This window comes from Osmerus eperlanus, chromosome 9 (assembly GCF_963692335.1).
Source record: "Osmerus eperlanus chromosome 9, fOsmEpe2.1, whole genome shotgun sequence".
Taxonomy (NCBI): Eukaryota; Metazoa; Chordata; class Actinopteri; order Osmeriformes; family Osmeridae; genus Osmerus; species Osmerus eperlanus.
This window is the reverse complement of record NC_085026.1, coordinates 16,020,766-16,039,693: the sequence shown is the minus strand read 5'-3', so window position 1 is coordinate 16,039,693 and position 18,928 is coordinate 16,020,766. Positions and strand designations below refer to the sequence as shown.

The 18,928-nt window shown below is 45.0% G+C and overlaps 2 protein-coding genes across 2 annotated transcripts; both read left to right on the top strand.

Moving 5' to 3' along the window:
* The first annotated feature begins 1,793 nt into the window (after positions 1-1,793).
* hif1aa (hypoxia inducible factor 1 subunit alpha a) lies at positions 1,794-14,976 on the top strand. The gene is made up of 15 exons (XM_062469875.1): positions 1,794-2,113; positions 8,032-8,222; positions 8,831-8,982; positions 9,141-9,225; positions 9,501-9,613; positions 9,849-10,051; positions 10,511-10,617; positions 10,730-10,877; positions 11,191-11,537; positions 11,782-11,993; positions 12,091-12,213; positions 12,303-12,556; positions 12,808-12,916; positions 13,009-13,114; positions 13,380-14,976. Exons 1-15 carry the CDS (start codon positions 2,082-2,084, stop codon positions 13,541-13,543), a joined length of 2,346 nt encoding a protein of 781 aa, XP_062325859.1. The 5' UTR covers positions 1,794-2,081; the 3' UTR covers positions 13,544-14,976.
* Positions 14,977-15,300: 324 nt separating this feature from the next.
* Positions 15,301-18,558, top strand: snapc1b (small nuclear RNA activating complex, polypeptide 1b). The gene is made up of 10 exons (XM_062469880.1): positions 15,301-15,615; positions 15,723-15,882; positions 16,040-16,180; positions 16,334-16,438; positions 16,634-16,789; positions 16,883-16,948; positions 17,075-17,137; positions 17,419-17,581; positions 17,681-17,755; positions 18,100-18,558. The coding sequence occupies exons 1-10, from the start codon at positions 15,476-15,478 to the stop codon at positions 18,129-18,131; spliced, it is 1,101 nt and encodes a 366-aa protein (XP_062325864.1). The 5' UTR covers positions 15,301-15,475; the 3' UTR covers positions 18,132-18,558.
* The last annotated feature ends 370 nt before the right edge of the window (positions 18,559-18,928 follow it).

The following is an 18,928-nucleotide window of genomic DNA, read 5'->3' as shown; positions in this document are numbered from 1 at the left end:
TTTGCACGGCGGGGAATCGAACCGGCAACCTTCTGATTACTAGCCCGATTCCGTAACCGCTCAGCCACTAGTCAGGTGGCTGTCAGGAGACCATAGTCGTTACAAATTAATTCCAGTGCACACCATGACCTTCACCTTATTTGGGAAACACAAACTAGACACTGCTATTCAGAGAGAACACTGTTGAATCTGCTGGAGCCATCAAGTCTTCTTGCTGTCGTCACGGGTGAGAAGGTAATAAACAGGAAACCACACAGCGTCAGCGACAGACCTTCTTGATGTACTCCGGAAGTTACAGAAAGACGATATTACAACTTGTTGTAAGCGCCTCCGGGCTTTGCCAAGTATGCAGACAATGAGCAACTGGGTAAAGAATCAATACCTCAGCTAGATGTGGCGAATATGCCCTGAATATAACCCTAACCCTATATGCCATGAATATAACCCTAACCCTATATGCCCTGAATATAACCCTAACCCCAAATGCCCTGAATATAACCCTAACCCTATATGCCCTGAATATAACCCTAACCCCAAATGCCCTGAATATAACCCTAACCCCAAATGCCCTGAATATAACCCTAACCCCAAATGCCCTGAATATAACCCTAACCCCAAATGCCCTGAATATAACCATAACCCTATATGCCCTGAATATAACCCTAACCCCAAATGCCCTGAATATAACCCTAACCCCAAATTCCCTGAATATGATCCTAACGCCATATGCCCTAAATATAACCCTAACCCTATATGCCCTGGACCTGTCCACAACCTTGACTGCAACAATACACTGTAATCATATGGAAACAGTTAGACAGGAATTCTAAGTCTCCTCTAAGTCCTCTATTTACTATGATGTGTAATTTCTAGTTGACATTAATAACCTAAAATGAATATACAGTATGTGTGTATCTAAAATGGGACACAATGTGCAATGGTCATTAGTTCAGGTCTACTTAAACGTCAGTTCAGAGTTTAAATAGGTGCGCTGATCTTTGGGCATTAGAGCAGTGTACTAATCCGGTTTAATCTTGCTTTAACCAACATGGAAGCCTTGTGCAATGTAAGCACAGGACATTGGCTTACAACTTGACTTTGACTTTTCTGTCTTTGTTTACCTAGTCATGTCTCCCCTACAGCTCAGAGACAATAGATTAATAATTTTTCCCCAAAACAACTCATTATTCTGCTCTGATGATTTCTGGCGGTCATCCAGAGAGCTGGCCACTTTTCTCTCACTGTGGTTGTGCCCTCCCCCCCCCCCCCCCCCAGCCAGCATTTTAGAAAGACAAACACAACAGTATTTACCAAAGATTAAAATTAGGCTGTATAAAAACCCGTTGAAGAGTTATAAATCCTTTGGAAATCTAAAATCATTTTCCAATGTTGAATCACAGAAAGAAGTTGTTCCAATGTATAATGCTCTATTTCCACTGTGGTCAGACTGACTGGACAGGCCGTAACCAGTTTGTTGGTCTACCAGTTACTGGTACCACCAAAGATCATGAAATCATGGTTTACCAAAAGCACACAACTTTATGAAAACAAAAGACTGAATATCGGCTTATATCAAAAAGGGAGCATATTCCAGGAAAGGACAATCTACACGGACATTTTCCTTATAATAGTATTTGTTGTTAGTAAAGCAGGAATATTGAACAATGGATCAAATGGATGGGAAATACTTGTTTAAATTTAAAAGTAATGCTGTGTACAGTTACAGTTAGGTTTGAAGTCAAACTAAAAGCCCGTCCCCGTCCAGAAGGCATGTGATTGCTCGTTCATGAGGAGGCAGTGGGAGGGGATAGCTAATCTGCTAGCTTGCTAGAACATTGTTTCGTCAAGTAGGCTAACCTCTACACTGTGGCACTCTGCAGACTTTCAAAGGAAATAAATCGATTCTACTCACACTTTTGATGGACGCGTGATATCTCCTGAAATACATTGATGAAAGAGTCTTATGTGATTACACATTGAGTATTCGAAGAATTTGTCACATTTAAACGTGGGATTTTGGTTATCTTTCGGCGAGCGGAGGACAGCTTTTAGGAGGCTTCACAGAGGTTCTTCGTCCTGAAATGGACACAGGAATTGTCCCCGAAAAGAAAAGGTAGGGTGATTTTGTTGGTAGCTAGCCTGCTATCTAGCCTTGTGGACGTTATATCACGGTAGCTAACCTGATTATTTAATAATATTTGTATTTGGTTTGTATTTATACTTTACAATCATTTGGCAGGCTGTTCGACATGCTGTTCACTGCTAGCTAGCTCTTAGTCTCTCTTAGCTAAATACTATAATAGCCAACGCAGTTAGTCTAGCTATCTCTTACCACTGCTATACTGTAGTAGCATCGTTTTTCTTTTTTATTGTTCACATAGTGACGCGGTATTTAATTGATCTAGCCAGTAATGTGTAAAAAAGTAAGATGGGCACGCGGTTATAATATTTTGTCCGATATCATTGCATTGCGTTTGGTGTGTGACGTGGAGACTCTCGGCAATGTTGTTGACACTGACAGGTCTTAATGCATGACGTTACTTTGTGTCGAAGGAAGATAGTTATGAATAGGAATTTGAAGGCGATTCGCATTTGTGTTTTTAACAGAACGGGGCCATTCACAAGCCTCAAGGGGTTAACTAATGGGAAACAAGTTTGGTGGGAAATCAGCACTTTTTTTATAATATATTTTTTTTCTATGAAGTTCGAAAATAACTGCATGTTTGAAAAATGTTGAATGCAGTAATGTCAGTGTATTTTTTGTAATGCTGAAATAACTTCCGAGTTCAGGAAAAGCCGAACTTAAATGGAATCGATGGATTCCAATGTAACCTTATCTTTATTTCAGACACATAGATCCATATAGGTCCATTAATATTTAACATCGTCTAGTTTATAGAGATGTTATCAACCATGTGTTGAAAAAGCTATACCAGTGCTTCTCAAAACTTTTCAAAGTAACATCTCCGATCAAACCTAACAGTAAATTTAACACTTACACAACACCAAGTCGCTTCTCACCGAAGCCACAGGAAATGTGTTCCCAGAGTCACAATGTAACTTTTGCTTGAAAATAAACACATTGATAAGTCATTTAGTTGCATTTCAGTTACGTGAACAAAGTATGTCTTCAGTTTAACTATTTCCCTCAAAAAGCATGAATATGACAAAGTGTCATTAATGTGCTACTCAACACACATACACCATAAGAACATTACAGCCCTGGCCCACACAAATGCACACTTCTACAACTATTTACATTGTTTTACAGGACTTTGTATGAAGGTGATTTCGTCAATTATCATCTGGATTTTCAAGTTAACTGGCCTCACTCACTCAGACTTCACAATATACCATGTAATGATGTAGCAAGCTGTAGCCTACAGCTACATTAGGCAGTCAGTGGGTGACCTTGTCACTCACTACCTGATTTGTTTGTTGTTTACTTTACTCTTCTTGAGTACAAGTCTTTACTTGTGTTCTAGGTTGAATATGCCATTTTGACTACTTTCAATAGTAGCATTTTAATGCAGAACTAGAGAGGGTACAATTTCTTGGGAAATTGTAGGGTGTGCTTGCTTGCGTCGGTTGCACAGGGGTCCGTTTTTGAATGACATTTTTACAACTGATATTTCTGTATATTTTATATAAAAATACATAGGGCCTACTTATTATTTATAGAGATTACATAGATTTTGCTGCTCAGTTACAACTCAAAACACGAGTAAAGTGTAAAATGAAATATGATGTCTTGTCATTTCCCCTGCAAGAGGCAGCCTCATAGCTGAATCAAAACGAATAAATTTGGCAGACCGGTCTAAAAATTGACCTAATCTCTATGACTTAAAACGTCCTTTTAAGTTTTCCCTTCTCGTGATATTTTCAGGCATTTAGCCACCGCATTCATTCATAATAAAGAACCCCCTTTGAAGATTATTCTACGACGTTACCGGCAGTAGAAGATGGAATCGCGATTCAAATAGTACCATCTTCTAACTGAAAATATGCCCCCAAAAAAGTAAATAAGCTTGACATTTATTTAGTGGAAAATCGCTCATTCATAAAAAGCTCACTGGTAGCGATCATTGTCAGTAACAACGCAAAATGCGATATAGCCCTGTGTGGAGAAGCTGCCCCGGTAAATTCTACTACAGTACACTAGACTACTGCTGTGTTCGTCTTGGTAGCGATTGCGCTGGTTGAATTCGATTGAACGTTCCGTTGTACGGTTTAGGCTGAAATTAATTATTTTCATGAACAGATTGACAAAGTTTAGGCTGTGGCAATGAAGTTCAGGTTAGTAGTCAGATAGTTTCACCTATTGAAAGACTTTTGATTTAAGTAAGGGGAGTGCCGAACATGTTCTGTCGCCGTTTGACTTCCTAAACAGCTGTGTACTGTAGATGTTTTTGTAGTGTCTCGCGTAAGCTACAGCGTTGCAGTGAGCAACACTGGTTTGAAACCACAGGTAATGATAATTTCACCAACAAATCGTTTACTTGTAATGTAATGTCATAATAAATCCTACAACGAAAATGTATTTGTGAGGAATGTTTATTTTAACGATTGAAAACAGATGCATCATAGACCACTGTAGTATGTGTTGCCCGGGCAACAGAGGCTAATGTCATGCTAATGCTTCAGTGAAATAGTAGACTACCGTTTCCGAAAGTAGATGTGGGCCTACTTCCTTAATAATATCAGCTAATATTGTACATTACATTTCACAATTGTGTTTCACATCACAAAGTAAAATGAGTAAATAGTTATCACCCTGGCCTCTTTGCTTGTGGCGTTTCTGCAGCTGCCTTGCAGTAAAGCTATAGTTAGCCTAGCTATCCCCCAAGTTAACAGATGCGAAACGAATGTTCTGCTACAGGTAGTCACGCGTGTTTTCGTGACGTTAGTGACGTAGTGACGTTAGTAACGTCAGTGACTGTGGTTAGCAAATTAGCCACCGTTAGCTTCACTTTTCGCCACAAAAACTTAACTTCAGCCTAAACCATGCAACGGAACGTAAATAAAAATACAAGCAACTCAATCGCTGCCAAGACGAAACTTTTGACACCTAGGTTGTCTATGTAGGCCAAATATTGACAAAGATTTAGGGGGGCAAAAAGAAATAATAATAATAAATATATATGTGAGAGAACAAAGGTTGTGCTCTCGCCGAAGGCTTGAGCACACCCAATTAATTCAAAATTTAACAATATGTTATATAATTGTTCATATAATAGAGAAAGTGATATGAAGTGTGTCACTTTTAGGTCAATGTTTTTTATACTGCTTGTTGTTCAAACAGTACATTACTGTTCACTGGGGCAATTTACTGACTGAAACGAGTTATGTAACACAGGAGGCTGGGTAATGTTTACTGTCTCAGCAAACAGAGCAACAAAACCCCCTGAAATACTTACAGGGGAAAGCAGGCTTACCTTAATTAGTAATTTAGTAATTCATTCAAGGAATGAGATTACACACAAATTATTTTTCTAAAGAATTCTTCTACTTAAGTTCACATATTGGCGTGGAGTGAATTTTAAAAGAAAAATAATTTACATATATAATGAATTGCATGCATTTTGAGAACATGGGGGTTTGAGAACACAACTCCTGTGCTAGGCCTTCAAGCCAAAATGAAGAAATGCAAAATGCTAGTAGCAAGCTTTTCCCATGTTTTGTACCAGAGTGTATGTCCTCTGTTTGATGGCCTTTGGAGGACAGGGGTCAGTTTTGTTCTCTTTGAAATGACCTTGAAGGTAGAAAGAAATGTACAATCGACACATTTCACCTTGTAACTTTTACTGAAAGTGAAGAAAGTTTTTGGGAGACACGCAGCACTAGAACGGATGTAGGACTTTCCAGTCTGATGCAGCTGCTCTACGCAGACTCGACACTGTGAGACACTGAGTGAAGGTAGGAAATCACTTTAGTGATGAATGTAGAATTTAAATATAAAGTAGGAGGGGGGGGGGGGGGGGTGAGTCTCACTAACCTACTGACTAATCTCAGCATGCACGAGTGAGACTTTGGTTCATCCCTGATGTTCATCAGAGGGTTTGTAGAGGCTGGGTGGTTATTTATGCCACTGGAGTGTTTTCAGGTTGGGAAGTGTGCTGTTGATGGTATTCAGAAGTGGTTATGTAAGGGTCATCAGATACCCTGGAGAGACCCTCGTTCATGTGGTCTGCTCAGCCTGACAGAAGATAGTGTAAATATTTGGGCACCACTAAGCCAGTGGCACTGGCTGTCTGTCATCGTGATAGAGTGACTATATGACTTAGTGGCTCTCTGTCTGTCAGGCTTTGGAGCTGTTAAATGTCTGTTGGTTTTGAGAATCGATCTTTTGTGCCTGACAAACATTAAATTTTTAGATGTTTAGATGGCTTGTCCTTCCAACAGCAAAAGAGCCTTTGATAATTACATTGCTGGAGCGTAGGTAGGTCAGTTCAGTACATCAAAGTTCATCGAATTAACATGAACCAAATGCTGTTTTCTAGTGCAGTTCCTTGGTGGGCCAGGCTTTGTTGTAACTGTAGAACAGATCAATGGCAATGAGTTCAGTTGATTGTGTTTAGAAAGCTTACATAATGGCATCTTTGTTTTCATAGCGCACTGTTGTGCGATATAGAATGTCATACAGCTTCACTGTCTTATGAGAAGTTAGTAGGGTTGTTGGTCCGGTAATGGCAAAATCACTGCTTCTTGTGCCCCCTCCATATAAAAAATAATATCCACTAAAATACAAGTATCAGAATTAAAAGGCTTGAATTGGGCGATGAATACGCTGAATGTACGGGGTTGGATCAAAGTCTTTGTGTTGGATGAATGTTCCAATGAATGTGTCCTTTCAACCTTCTTTTCTTTGTACCAAAGGATTTTTGTATTTAGCAGTTCTAACTAATGATGCACCCAAATGAAAATTCTGGGACGAAACCAAAAATGTAGGATACACTTGGGCTGAAAACTGAAACATTTCTAGTTATATAGTTTATTTATTTTTTATTTTTTAGATAGGCCAAATTGTATTAAAATATAACTTTTTAATCGGCACATACTCCCTGCTGAACCAGCGCTGCAGATTACAAATTAGATGACCAAAGGGTGTACAACAAGTTTCATTGTTGTTGGGTTAGCTAGAACCAGTTTTGAAAGTTTTAAGACTAATTAATAAAGAGCTATTGACATTTTAATAAAAATAATTTGTCACTTTGTTGATGTTCCTTAACGGCTGGTAGCGGACCTAAGGAAACTAATGTGGAGTATCTGTCGAATATCCAACCTAAAACTATTATAACTTCAGGTCTCTTGATAAAGGCTAGATCGAAGGAGAAATCTGAGCACTTTGGGGCGTCATATATTTTCGGCTTGTTTTCTCTTTCGTCCAAAACCATGAAAATGCCATTTTTGACGGACGACATTTCGGTACATCCCAAATTTATAATCGGTACTTACCTTGGGGGGCAATTGTCTTGTTACATGCCTTGGCTTATCTAATGACGACTGGATCGTGCTTGAGAATGGAGACAATTAGGTTTTCAATAAAAAACCTAGTGACCAGTGCTCTTAATTATGGAAGTGTTCCAGAAGGGGACTTGTACGTGTGTTCCACCAATGCCTCTTCCCAGCAGACTGCTGGCTGGGAGCCTGGGCAGTAAATGTCAGAATGATTGGTGGAAAAGCTTGGCTGAGCACCAAGCAGGCAGGCAGACTGGAATCCCATCACAGGTCCAAGCCCCCCTTCTCCAGCCAATCACGCCAAGGGGGTTTACTGCACTTCATCTGGTCGGCAGCCAATAAGAGCAAAGACCCAGGCTATTTATGTAAATGAGTTTGATGTGGCAGGGCGGTTGGCTCCTTGTGTGTTCCAGTCAGACCTCCTCCCCCGTGCAGTCCTGCTCAGTCTTCCCTCGGCAGAGCGCTATAGACCAGACTACAGACACGGCGGGGCAGGATGCTGGTGTGTGTCTCTGGGTCTGAAGACCAGCTCTGGGACCAGACCCCGCCTGACCGACCTCCTGTCTCCTGCAGGGTGAGCTCCGAGCGCAGGAAGGAGAAGTCTCGCGACGCGGCGCGATGCCGCCGGGGGAAGGAGTCGGAGGTGTTCTACGAACTGGCCCAGGAGCTGCCCCTGCCTCACAGCGTCAGCTCCAATCTGGACAAGGCCTCCATCATGAGGCTCACCATCAGCTACCTGCGCATGAGGAAGATGCTCAACACAGGTCAGTAGCCTGGGACAGGGGAGGCAGGGGGTAGTAGCCTGGGACGGGGGGGGGTAGCCTGGGGCAGGGGGGAGTAGCCTGGGACAGGACGGGGGGGTAGCCTGGGCCAGGGGGGACAGTAGCCTGGGACGGGGGGGGGTAGCCTGGGACAGGGGGACAGGGGGGGAGGACAGTAGCCTGGGACAGGGACAGTGTGAGGTGGTGGGGAGATGGAGTGGAGGGTGTGCTGTGGTGGTTGTGGTGTGTGTTGGACACATTGGGCCAGCAGCTCTGACCGATCTATAGCTAAATGTGGAGGCTAGAGAATATGGATCTCTTGCCTGTGGCTATACTCTTGTTTGTGTCGCAGTGCCCTGCCCAACATGTATGTGCTTAAAGCTGCACGGTGAATTGCAATCCTCTGCTCTAGATTTCTAGCATGAACATTTAAAAAAAATCTTATATTGTCTGGTTTTCCATTCCTTTGGCTCCTTACCCCTCCACTCACCTCCATCCTCACCTCCTTCCTCACCTCTACCCCCGTCCTTCCTCACCTCTACCCCCGTCCTTCCTCACCTCTACCCCCCTCATTCCTCACCTCCACCAACCTCTCTCCCTCCCCTCCACAGTCGAACCGGCTGAAGTGGAGGAGTCAGAGCTGGACTGCCAGCTGAACGGCTCCTACCTGAAGGCTCTGGACGGCTTCCTCATGGTGCTGTCGGACGACGGAGACATGATCTATCTCTCCGACAGTGTCAACAGGTGCCTGGGCCTGGCACAGGTACTGTACTGCCCTCCACCGTGAGTCTGAGTAGCCGAGCTTGGGGGAGAGAACCGCTCCACGACAGGCCATACGCCGACACTCACCGGCCCAGAGAGAGAGGCTCATGCTGGGGGTGCGTGGTCTTCACTGTGGTCTCCTTCTCTGGTCTGTTGCAGTTTGACGTGACAGGACACAGTGTGTTTGACTACACACACCCATGTGACCAGGAGGAGCTGAGGGAAATGCTGGTTCATCGAACAGGTGACGGAAACACGCGACGGAAAACTAGAACCCACCCCTAACGTTCCACATAAGCACTGCCGGGAACCAAACTGTTTACCTTTTGAGTGCTGCCAGAATCAGTCAAGCTTGTAGTGTTTTCTGTCTTAGTCTTTGCTCTGCATAACTGGTACTGCCTCTTAAGCAGGACTCAACAAAGTCAGGTCTCAACAAGGCTCTACATATTTTAGAAACCCCCTCTCTATCTCTCTCTCCTTATCTCAGCTCCTCCTCATTCTGTCCTCTTCCCTCCACAGGATCTTCTAAGAAGTCCAAGGAACAAACCACTGAGCGCAGCTTTTTCCTGCGCATGAAATGCACCCTCACCAGCAGGGGGCGCACTGTCAATGTCAAATCGGCAACATGGAAGGTGAGTTTAAATACTGCCCAAAAACCCCAAAACACACAATTATTAACTAAAGAGTAAAACACTCATGAACATTCTGACCAGGAGCAGAATCAGAGTAGCAGTTTTCTTACTAAAGACCTTCGTGGAATTGGATCGTATCCTGTGGCTCAAACTGGCTTTGTGAAAACGTTTACATGCTGACGCTACGTCGTACTTAGAGAGCTGTGTTCCCCCCCGCCGGTCCTCTCTCCTCCAGGTGCTCCACTGCTCAGGCCACGTGAAGCTGTACGAGACCCCAGCGGAGCAGGGCTCGTGTGGGCACAAGGAGCCCCCTGTGCCCTTCCTGGTGCTCGTCTGCGACCCCATCCCCCACCCCTCCAACATCGAGGTCCCACTGGACACCAAGACCTTCCTGAGCCGCCACACTCTCGACATGAAGTTCACCTACTGTGACGAGAGGTAACACTAACCCAACCCCCAAATGCTTCAATTAGTTTGTTTAAAAATACATTTTTACGAGTCTCCTTTTAGATGTCGGGTTGTGTGTGTTGCTTCCACTGTAGTAAGGAAATGATGCAAACGTATGCAAATAATGTATGGTACAAAGGTGATATTCAACTCGTTGGGAGTCAGTTGGCTGAGTGGTGAGGGAGTCGGGCTAGTAATCCAAAGGTTGCCAGTTCGATTCCCAGTCATGCCAACTGACGTTGTGTCCTTGGGCAAGGCACTTCACCCTACTTGCCTCGGGGGAATGTCCCTGTACTTACTGTAAGTCGCTCTGGATAAGAGTGTCTGCTAAATGACTAAATGTAAACTCCCAGAATATTGCACCCGAGAGCCACCTAGTGGTCACTCTGGGGAACAGCAGGTGACTAACGTCAAGCTGCCATTTTACGCAATCTGTTGTCTGCCCTCCAGGATCACAGAGCTGATGGGCTACGATCCCGAGGACCTGTTAAACCGCTCAGTGTACGAATACTATCACGCCCTGGACTCAGACCATCTCACCAAGACCCATCACAACTGTAAGCCTGTCCTACTGCACCCTAACACCAACACAGGCCCCTTTAATAACATTCTAGGTTTCAGGACGACCACTGAGGTAGGAAGTCTGACAGCTCTCTGCTCTGCCTCCAGTGTTTGCTAAGGGCCAGGTCATCACAGGCCAGTATCGCATGCTGGCCAAGAAAGGAGGCTTTGTGTGGGTGGAGACACAGGCCACAGTCATCTACAGCAGCAAGAACTCCCAGCCACAGTGTGTGGTCTGTGTCAACTTTGTTCTCAGGTACAGTCAGGGATCACAGCCTGGGTTTTCATGCTTACAGTAGGACCAGCGGACATCCTGCACAAATCCGAGATTTTTTTTTTAAAGAGACTTGCTACTTTATAGCAGCCTAGGATACATTGCTAATAGATGCAAACAAATTAAAATAATAATAATGTACAAAAAAAATTTTACAACCATGTTTTGTTTTTCATAGAGTTTAGCCGGTACCGTGTGGTGGAAAAGCGTCTGAGATGAAAATGATTACCTGTGCGTGGGAACAGAGTGTGTGTAAGAGCTGGTCTGGGTGCTGATGTGCCTTTATCACCCGCAGTGGCATCCAAGAGGAGCAGCTGATTTTGTCTTTGGAGCAGACAGGCGCCGTCAGGCCTGTGAAGCAGGAGCTCGTTCAGGAGAAGGAGGTGGAGGAGGAGACAGCTGTCGAGGAGGTTGAGGAGGTGGTGGTGGAGGAGGAGGAGGAAGAGAGCAGCAGCCAGACAGATGTGTCTCTGGAGGAGCCCAAAAGCCCTGAGCTGGACGTGATCAAGATGTTCACCCAGACTGTGGAGCCCTCGTCCCTGACCAGCCTGTACGACAGGCTGAAGGGGAAGCCTGAGGCCCTGACCCAGCTGGCCCCGGCTGCTGGAGACGCCATCATCCACCTGGACTTCAGCTGCCCCGGTCAGTACTGCACACTCACACACCCCATCCTCACCAGGGGGAAGTCAAACATAGGGACAGCTCAGTGGTTAGAGCATTTGGCTTCAGGGTTAAGAGGTTGCAGGTTTGAATACCCCACCTGTATGTCGCTTTGGGATAAAGGCATCTGCTAAATCAATTTGTAAAAAAAACTGTTCATTGATATCCTAGCTGGTCCTAACTTACCCCTGGTTCTGACCCCTTCCTTACTGCCCTGCAAACTCAGACATCCATCTGCAGGAGGTTCCCCTCTACAACGATGTGATGCTGCCCTCCACCAGTGAGAAGCTGGCCCTGTCCCCTCTGCGCCCCAGCGAGCCCCTCTCTCCCCCCTCCTTAGTGGTCCCCAGGCAGGAGGACTTCCCCTTCCCAGTGTCCTCTGCTCCAGAGACCTCCAGCTCGCCAGGCAGCAACAGCTTGGAACGCAGCCCCGCAGAGGTGAGAAGGGACGGTGCTTTCAGAATGATCTGGAAACGGTGGTTCTTCCCTGGATCTTCTCGGCCCCGCAGGTCTGACGTGTGGTTATTCTCCCCAGCCCGACAGCCCGCTGGACTTCTGCTTCTCCATGGACTCCGATATCAACTCTGCGTTTAAGCTCGACCTGGTGGGGAAGCTGTTCGCCATCGACACGGAGCCCAAGACTCCTTTTACCGCGCAGGTAAATATTCAGATGAACGCACGCCCAGAAGCCCCTGACGGAGAGAGGAAAGTAAGTCTGACCTTTTGGATGTTCCTCTCCTTCGCCAGGCCATGGATGACCTGGATCTGGAGATGCTGGCCCCCTACATCCCCATGGATGATGACTTCCAGCTGCGCACCCTGTCCCCAGATGAGCCCCTGTCCTGCAGCCCCTCCCAGCACCTGGAGGGTTCCCCTCTGAGCCTGGCTCACGAGGTCAGCTACCCCGGCTCTCCCTTCAGCGCTCCCAGTCGCACCGCCTCCCCTGCACCCCCACCCCCAGAGACAACAGAACATCTTCATCTTGTCACCAAAACCCAGAGGTAAGACTTTGTCTTCACACACACACACACACACGTTCAGTATTTTAATGCGTGTTTACAGCAGGGGCGTAGGTTTTATTAACTTTTTGAAAACGGCAAATCTGTCCCCATCACTTTTTTTATTAAGAAAAATACATTTAACGGCCGCATCCTCAGTTATTAAGAAAAGCTATCTCACCCACATATAAACAAACAAACCTATGCCCCAGGTTCACAGTGTGTCTAACCCCCTTCTCCCTCCCTGGTTCCAGGGCCCCCCAGTTGGACAGTGAGATCTCCCTGAGAACTCTGGCCACCCACAACGCACAGCGGAAGAGGAAGCTGGACACCGTGACCTCCCTGTCCCAGATGATGGGGCTGGTAAGTACGGCTGATCTTCAGAGAAACGTCAGCAGCACCTCACCATGGCTCACACATGATCAGGGCTGACGTGAGCTAACTGTTTCCCCCAGGGCATGGTGCTCCCGGGCCTGGCTGAGCAGGGGAAGAAGCCCAAGGTGTCTGAAACGTGCAGGCCAGAGACGCTGTCCCACAGGACCATACTGCTCCTGCCTACAGGTGGCGTACAGCAGAGGACAGGGGAGGGATCAGCTTAGTGGGTAGAGCATTTGACCGCAGATCAAGAAGGTCACAGGTTTAAATCCTCCTGTACGTTGCTTTGGATAAAAGCATCTGCTAAAGGAATTTGTTATTTTTATAATTTGTATTATTATTATTATTGTCAGCTTTTAAAAAGTTTTGTTTTTAGTTCGCTTTAGTTCGGGGGAAAAAGCTAGACATTCTGTGTGCTCGGTCAGGTTTCGAACCCCTCTCTCTCTCCCAGACCTTGCCAGCCGTCTGCTTGGCTGCTCATCCGAGGGCAGCACCTCCCCCCTAACCCTCCCCCAGCTCACCCGCGACGACTGCGAGGTCAACGCCCCCGTTCTGGACCGCCAGCATCTGCTCCAGGGGGAGGAGCTGCTGCGAGCTCTGGACCAAGTCATCTGAGACAACGCTTCGCCTGCCCACTGCTAGACTAGACCGGACACTACAACCCCCCCCCTGTACTAACCCCTCTTAGAACACCCAACCCCCCCCCCCCCGTACTAACCCCTCTTAGAACACCCAACCCCCCCGTACTCACCCCTTTCTGAACACCCAACCCCCCTGTACTCACCCCTCTCAGAACACCCAACCCCCCTGTACTCACCCCTTTCTGAACACCCAACCCCCCTGTACTCACCCCTCTCAGAACACCCAACCCCCCTGTACTCACCCCTTTCTGAACACCCAACCCCCCTGTACTCACCCCTCTTAGAACACCCAACCCCCCCCCCCCGTACTCACCCCTCTCAGAACACCCAACCCCCCTGTACTCACCCCTTTCTGAACACCCAACCCCCCTGTACTCACCCCTCTCTGAACACCCAACCCCCCTGTACTCACCCCTCTTAGAACACCCAACCCCCCCCCCCCCCCCGTACTCACCCCTCTCAGAACACCCTTCCCCTCCACCCCAACCTCACCACCCCTTTATTTATATCTCGTCTGTTTTGATTTGTTAAGTTTGTCTGCCGTCTGTGCACACCCTGCTGTGGCCTCCTCTGGTTCTCCACCCTGAGGAACACCAGAGATGAGTTTGAAGCTGGTGTGGGAGGCCCAGCGGTGTTGGCCCCCCTGTTTCTCTGTGGGGGGCTTCCCAGACGGCACACAGAGCAGCCCCTCGAAGGAGGACGCCTGTTCAGGTGTTCTTCTGAGAACATGGGCGCTACTGCCAGCAGTGTATTGTAAGCTTCAGTCGCACAATGTATATTTTCTTAATAAGAATAAATATTACCAGCAATATATATATATGAAGCCTTTTTAAAGTCGTCTAAATGGGATTTTAACCGTTTTAGTTTTCTCCTCCTCCTTGGTTATAGTACATCTCCTAAAGTCTGTAGTTCTGAATTTGTAATTCATTGCTTAAACGTACAGTTTGAATGTTAATCTCATATAATGGTTCCCAGTCTTTGAGATTAATGCATTTAATGTGTAGCTGTCAGTATCACTTAATTACATTGTCAGTATGTCACTTTATTACATTATTCTACCTGTGTGTTACTGTGTGGAGACCAGGTGATTGGCTTTTAAGACACTTTCAGTGGACTATTACACTCTAAATTCAATAGACGAGAGAGCAAAAGATTCTAGATGCAATTTGTTATGTTTCTTATCAAGGAAGATTGGACACTTAATTTGAACAAACAACCGAACCGTTTTGTCACTTTGTTACCGAATCAGGCACTCCACTTAAAGTGAAGAGTAATTCATAAAGATTGATTACTTTATTATGTCATAGTATGTACATGTGTGAGTAGCTCAAGAAAACCTATGTTCTCGGTTTTAGTAAGTTGTATGTTATTGGTCTGTGTACTTCAGTGTTGGGTTTCTTACGTGCATCTTGTTGCTCTCTAACAATAAATTGCTGTAATAAAAATGTGCCATGTAGTTCATTCAGTTTCAAGTCGACTAAATGTAAATGAAATCGGCTGCTTTTGGAAGAAAATAATAATAATTTCTTCATAGACGTTACATTATTCATGTAAACCTCCTCAACCTTGCAACGCCTACATACAGTTAACGCGTAAGCATGCTGCATCAAAACTACATGACTGCTTGTTGCGAGACAACTAAAAGAAGTAATCAACAAAAAAGCATACACACAGGAAGGTAAGAAACAACTACTGAATGCAAACAAGAATACTTCCTTTGTGGTTTGAACGTTACAAGTTTGTCCGAAAGCCCGTCCTGTAGTCGCGATGACGTTCGATGATCAAGCTAAGCTAGCTGGCTAGCTAAATGTAAACGTGTGCTGGCGTTGGTATTAAGCATAACTAGAACGTTACTTAAATACCAATTCGTAAATTATTATCTATATAAACTACATAATCTATAGGAATGGAGGCAACAAGGTATTGCAAAGAGCAGGTAAATGCGGACATTGAAGACATTCTGAGTCGCTTTCAGCAAACGGAGTCGGTGCGATATGAGCAGTTCTCGGCGATATGGAAAGAGATGAAATTCTCATCTATATTTTAGTAAGATTTTTGTTATCAATATTGGTAATTTGTCGCTGAATGTATTACACGTGCTTACTGGCTGTCATACATACGTGTGCCCTCCTTTTCTCATCCTTTTGTTACAGTGGCAGATTGGAAATTAATGAGACGAGAAGTTTTAGTCGCGTAATACTGTCCACAGCCTTCAGCTACCTGCTTCCACCGTACACCTTTCAGATAAGAGTTGGGGGACTTTACCTGCTCTACGGGTTGTTCAACTCCCAACTGATTACTCCGAGAGAAAAGGTTGAATACTATCGGATATAGATATATTTTGCTTTCTAGAATCTATGCTGTAGGCTGCTCGCTGCACATGAGTGTAATATTCAAATTTAAATTCCCTGCCCTGCTGCCAAAAGTTTGGTCAATTCTAATCCAGGTCATGGTTTGTGGTTGTCTGCAGATAAGGCTCGCACTGAAAGATTGGGAAGACATAAAGAAGTTTGAACAGGATGCAATCAATGCTCAGCACTTTGATGTTGTGTACATCTACAGGAAGCTCCTTGCAGAGAAAGCTTTCCACTTCACTGCCACTCCCGTGCCTGTAAAATATAACCTCCTACTGTTCCTATCACTTAGTCGACTGGTAACATCAAAATAGGAATGATTGTGCTGAACACGTCAGCAGCGGAACCATTTCAGTTTCGGCGTCGTACTTCCTGATTCAGAGACTCTGCTTGTGTGTTGCCCCCTGCAGCTGTGTTTCCAGGTGAAGAAGAAAACCAAACGGCAGGAGCTTTGTGAGGAATTCATGGACCGAGCGATGCGGCCTCAGGAACTGGTCAGCATGGATATGCTGGAGGTGAGTGGGGGTAGGGTCTGGCTGTTTTAGTGGCTTATTGATTGTGTGGACAGTTTTTTTTTAAGGGTGACTTTTGTAAACACCTCTGCCGATACAACATGGAACTTAGTTAGTTGTGTAGGTAGTGGTTTTGCTGTTTGCCTAGTACCTAGCAGTGTGTGATATCATGCTGTGATGTCGTTTTGCGTCCTTCAGGAGGTGTCCAACGTGCACCAACACTATGAGCAGTTAAAGACGGCTATTTCATCCACACCTGGACAGCCAGACCCCGAACTGCGTCTGGTTAACAAAGACCTGGTTCCACATCTTCGCAACGCAGTGGTGGAGTACTACCAGTGGCAGAGTAAAAGGGTCAGAGCACTATACATGGGCAGCACCTGGACAGGTGTGTTTTTGTGTGTGAGAGGAACATGTTTTGATCCTTTTATGCCATTGTGTGACTAGGGATCTCAAGACAGAGATGATCCAGTTTACGAGGATGGCGGTGAGGGGCCTTCAGAGCAGCAAGAGGTGATTTTAGGCCACAACAAGCTCGATGAGCCAACTCGGATCATTTTATTGGTTCCGCTTGTATCAACACATTTCGGCAGCTGATGCACTGTTTTCATTCCCGTTCTCGTTTTTTCCCCGTCTCAGTGTTCTAGGAGAGCTTTGCTTTTAGCATCTATCAAGTCTAAGTCATACGGACAGCAGGTGGAGGTCAGTCTTCGGATCAATTTTTTTTTTTTATAAGACGTGAGGTCCAGTTCCCAGCATGACACTAAAACGGGTAGTAATAGTGACTACTTTTTACTTAAGTATATGTCAGAGCCCATACTACTTTACCTTAACTTGAATGAAAAAGTGTTTTTTTTAAACATGAGTATCTGTAGTTCTACTTGAGTGAAAGATGTGTGTACTCTTGCCCTCTCTGCTGAGTGGTTTGTAACGTGAGTAGGTTGACGTCCGTGTACGAGGTCTCACTACTTCCTGCTTCTCAGGCCTCCAAGTCTCGGAGACATCGTCAGGTGGAGACGGTGACGAACGCCAGGGAGACAGAGCCGAGGGTGAAAAGCAGGAAGACCTTCTCATGGAAGGAAAAGGAATTCAAAAGAAGGATTAGAACACTGAAACAGAAGACCTGTAACGCCCTGAAACTCACAGGTAAGGTCCAACAGCTTCCCCCTTCCTTTCCCCCTGTAGACTTGTCACCGGACCGGTTTAGTTTCCATGAAATATCACTGATGAACATCTTTCCAATAGACGAACATAAGGATGATCAATTGAATCTCACCAAACCATGGTGCCTGACCGAAGCAGAAGCCAAAATTATTATAGGTAAGAAACATTGTTCAAGGGGTGAATGTAGACGACCACTTACACTACATATCCCATATCTAGGGAGTCAGGTGGCTGAGCGGTTAGGGAATCGGGCTAGTAATCTGAAGGTTGCCAGTTTGATTCCCGGCCGTGCCAAATGACGTGTCCTTGGGCAGGGCACGTCACCCTACTTTCCTCGGGGGGAATGTCCCTGTACTTCCTGTAAGTCGCTCTGGATAAGAGCGTCTGCTAAATGACTAAATGTAAATATATCTGGTCAGGTGTTGAATGGATCAGTTGTTACAGTAGATGTATTATTCTCTGACATACTTATCAATGTTCCCTCTGACTGTTCCTTGCAGCCACGAAAAATAGAAATCGATTCCGATGGTGAAGTCGGAGAAGAGAGATACAGCTTGCTTGTTTTGGTTTGCCTGAAGATCATCTATTGGCAGCTCTTTCACAGGACTCTGCTAGAAGTTTGCTAGAAGTCGTTGTTTTCAGCTAGCCATATTCACCTAATTGGGTGTGCCCATTGCAGAGTATGTATTTTTGTTTTTTGTTTGTTTGATCTTTAAATCGTAGCACCTGGCAAGCATGTTGAGGGTTTCCCTGCCGGGTGTTGTACTTAACTAAGTGAATCTTTGAGAACATATCTGAAAGATTTGACATGCATATAACTGTGAATCATTGTGTCATGCACTAACTGGTACTTATGTTCATTGTTGAGAAAGATGTTTGGTAATGTCATATTTTCATTGTTCAGTTTTGTAATAATATTTCAAAACCATCAGACTTTAAACATGTTTATTTTGCAATAAGTATGTTTTGACATCCATTCTTTAAAAAAAAATCATTTCGATGATCAGTTACTGTAGGGATCTATCATACTAGTAAATATGCAAAAAAAAAAAACCTACATCTCAGTCAAATGTTTGGAAGTAGACCTTCAAGGGCAGTATCACTTGTCAGCTGATCAGATAAAGTCACAAGGAAAGGATATTTGCACATACTTAACTGAATCTGGTTTGGAGGCATAATATAGGCCTACTGGTTTAGTGTTTCATCAGATCTTTTATCGGTTCATCTATGCTCTCAATTTTACTATGCTTTTATCCTCCCTTTTGTTTGATGTCAGCCAAATCCCCAGTGTTGCCATATCAATCTAAGGAAGTCATCATCTTGTGTCGC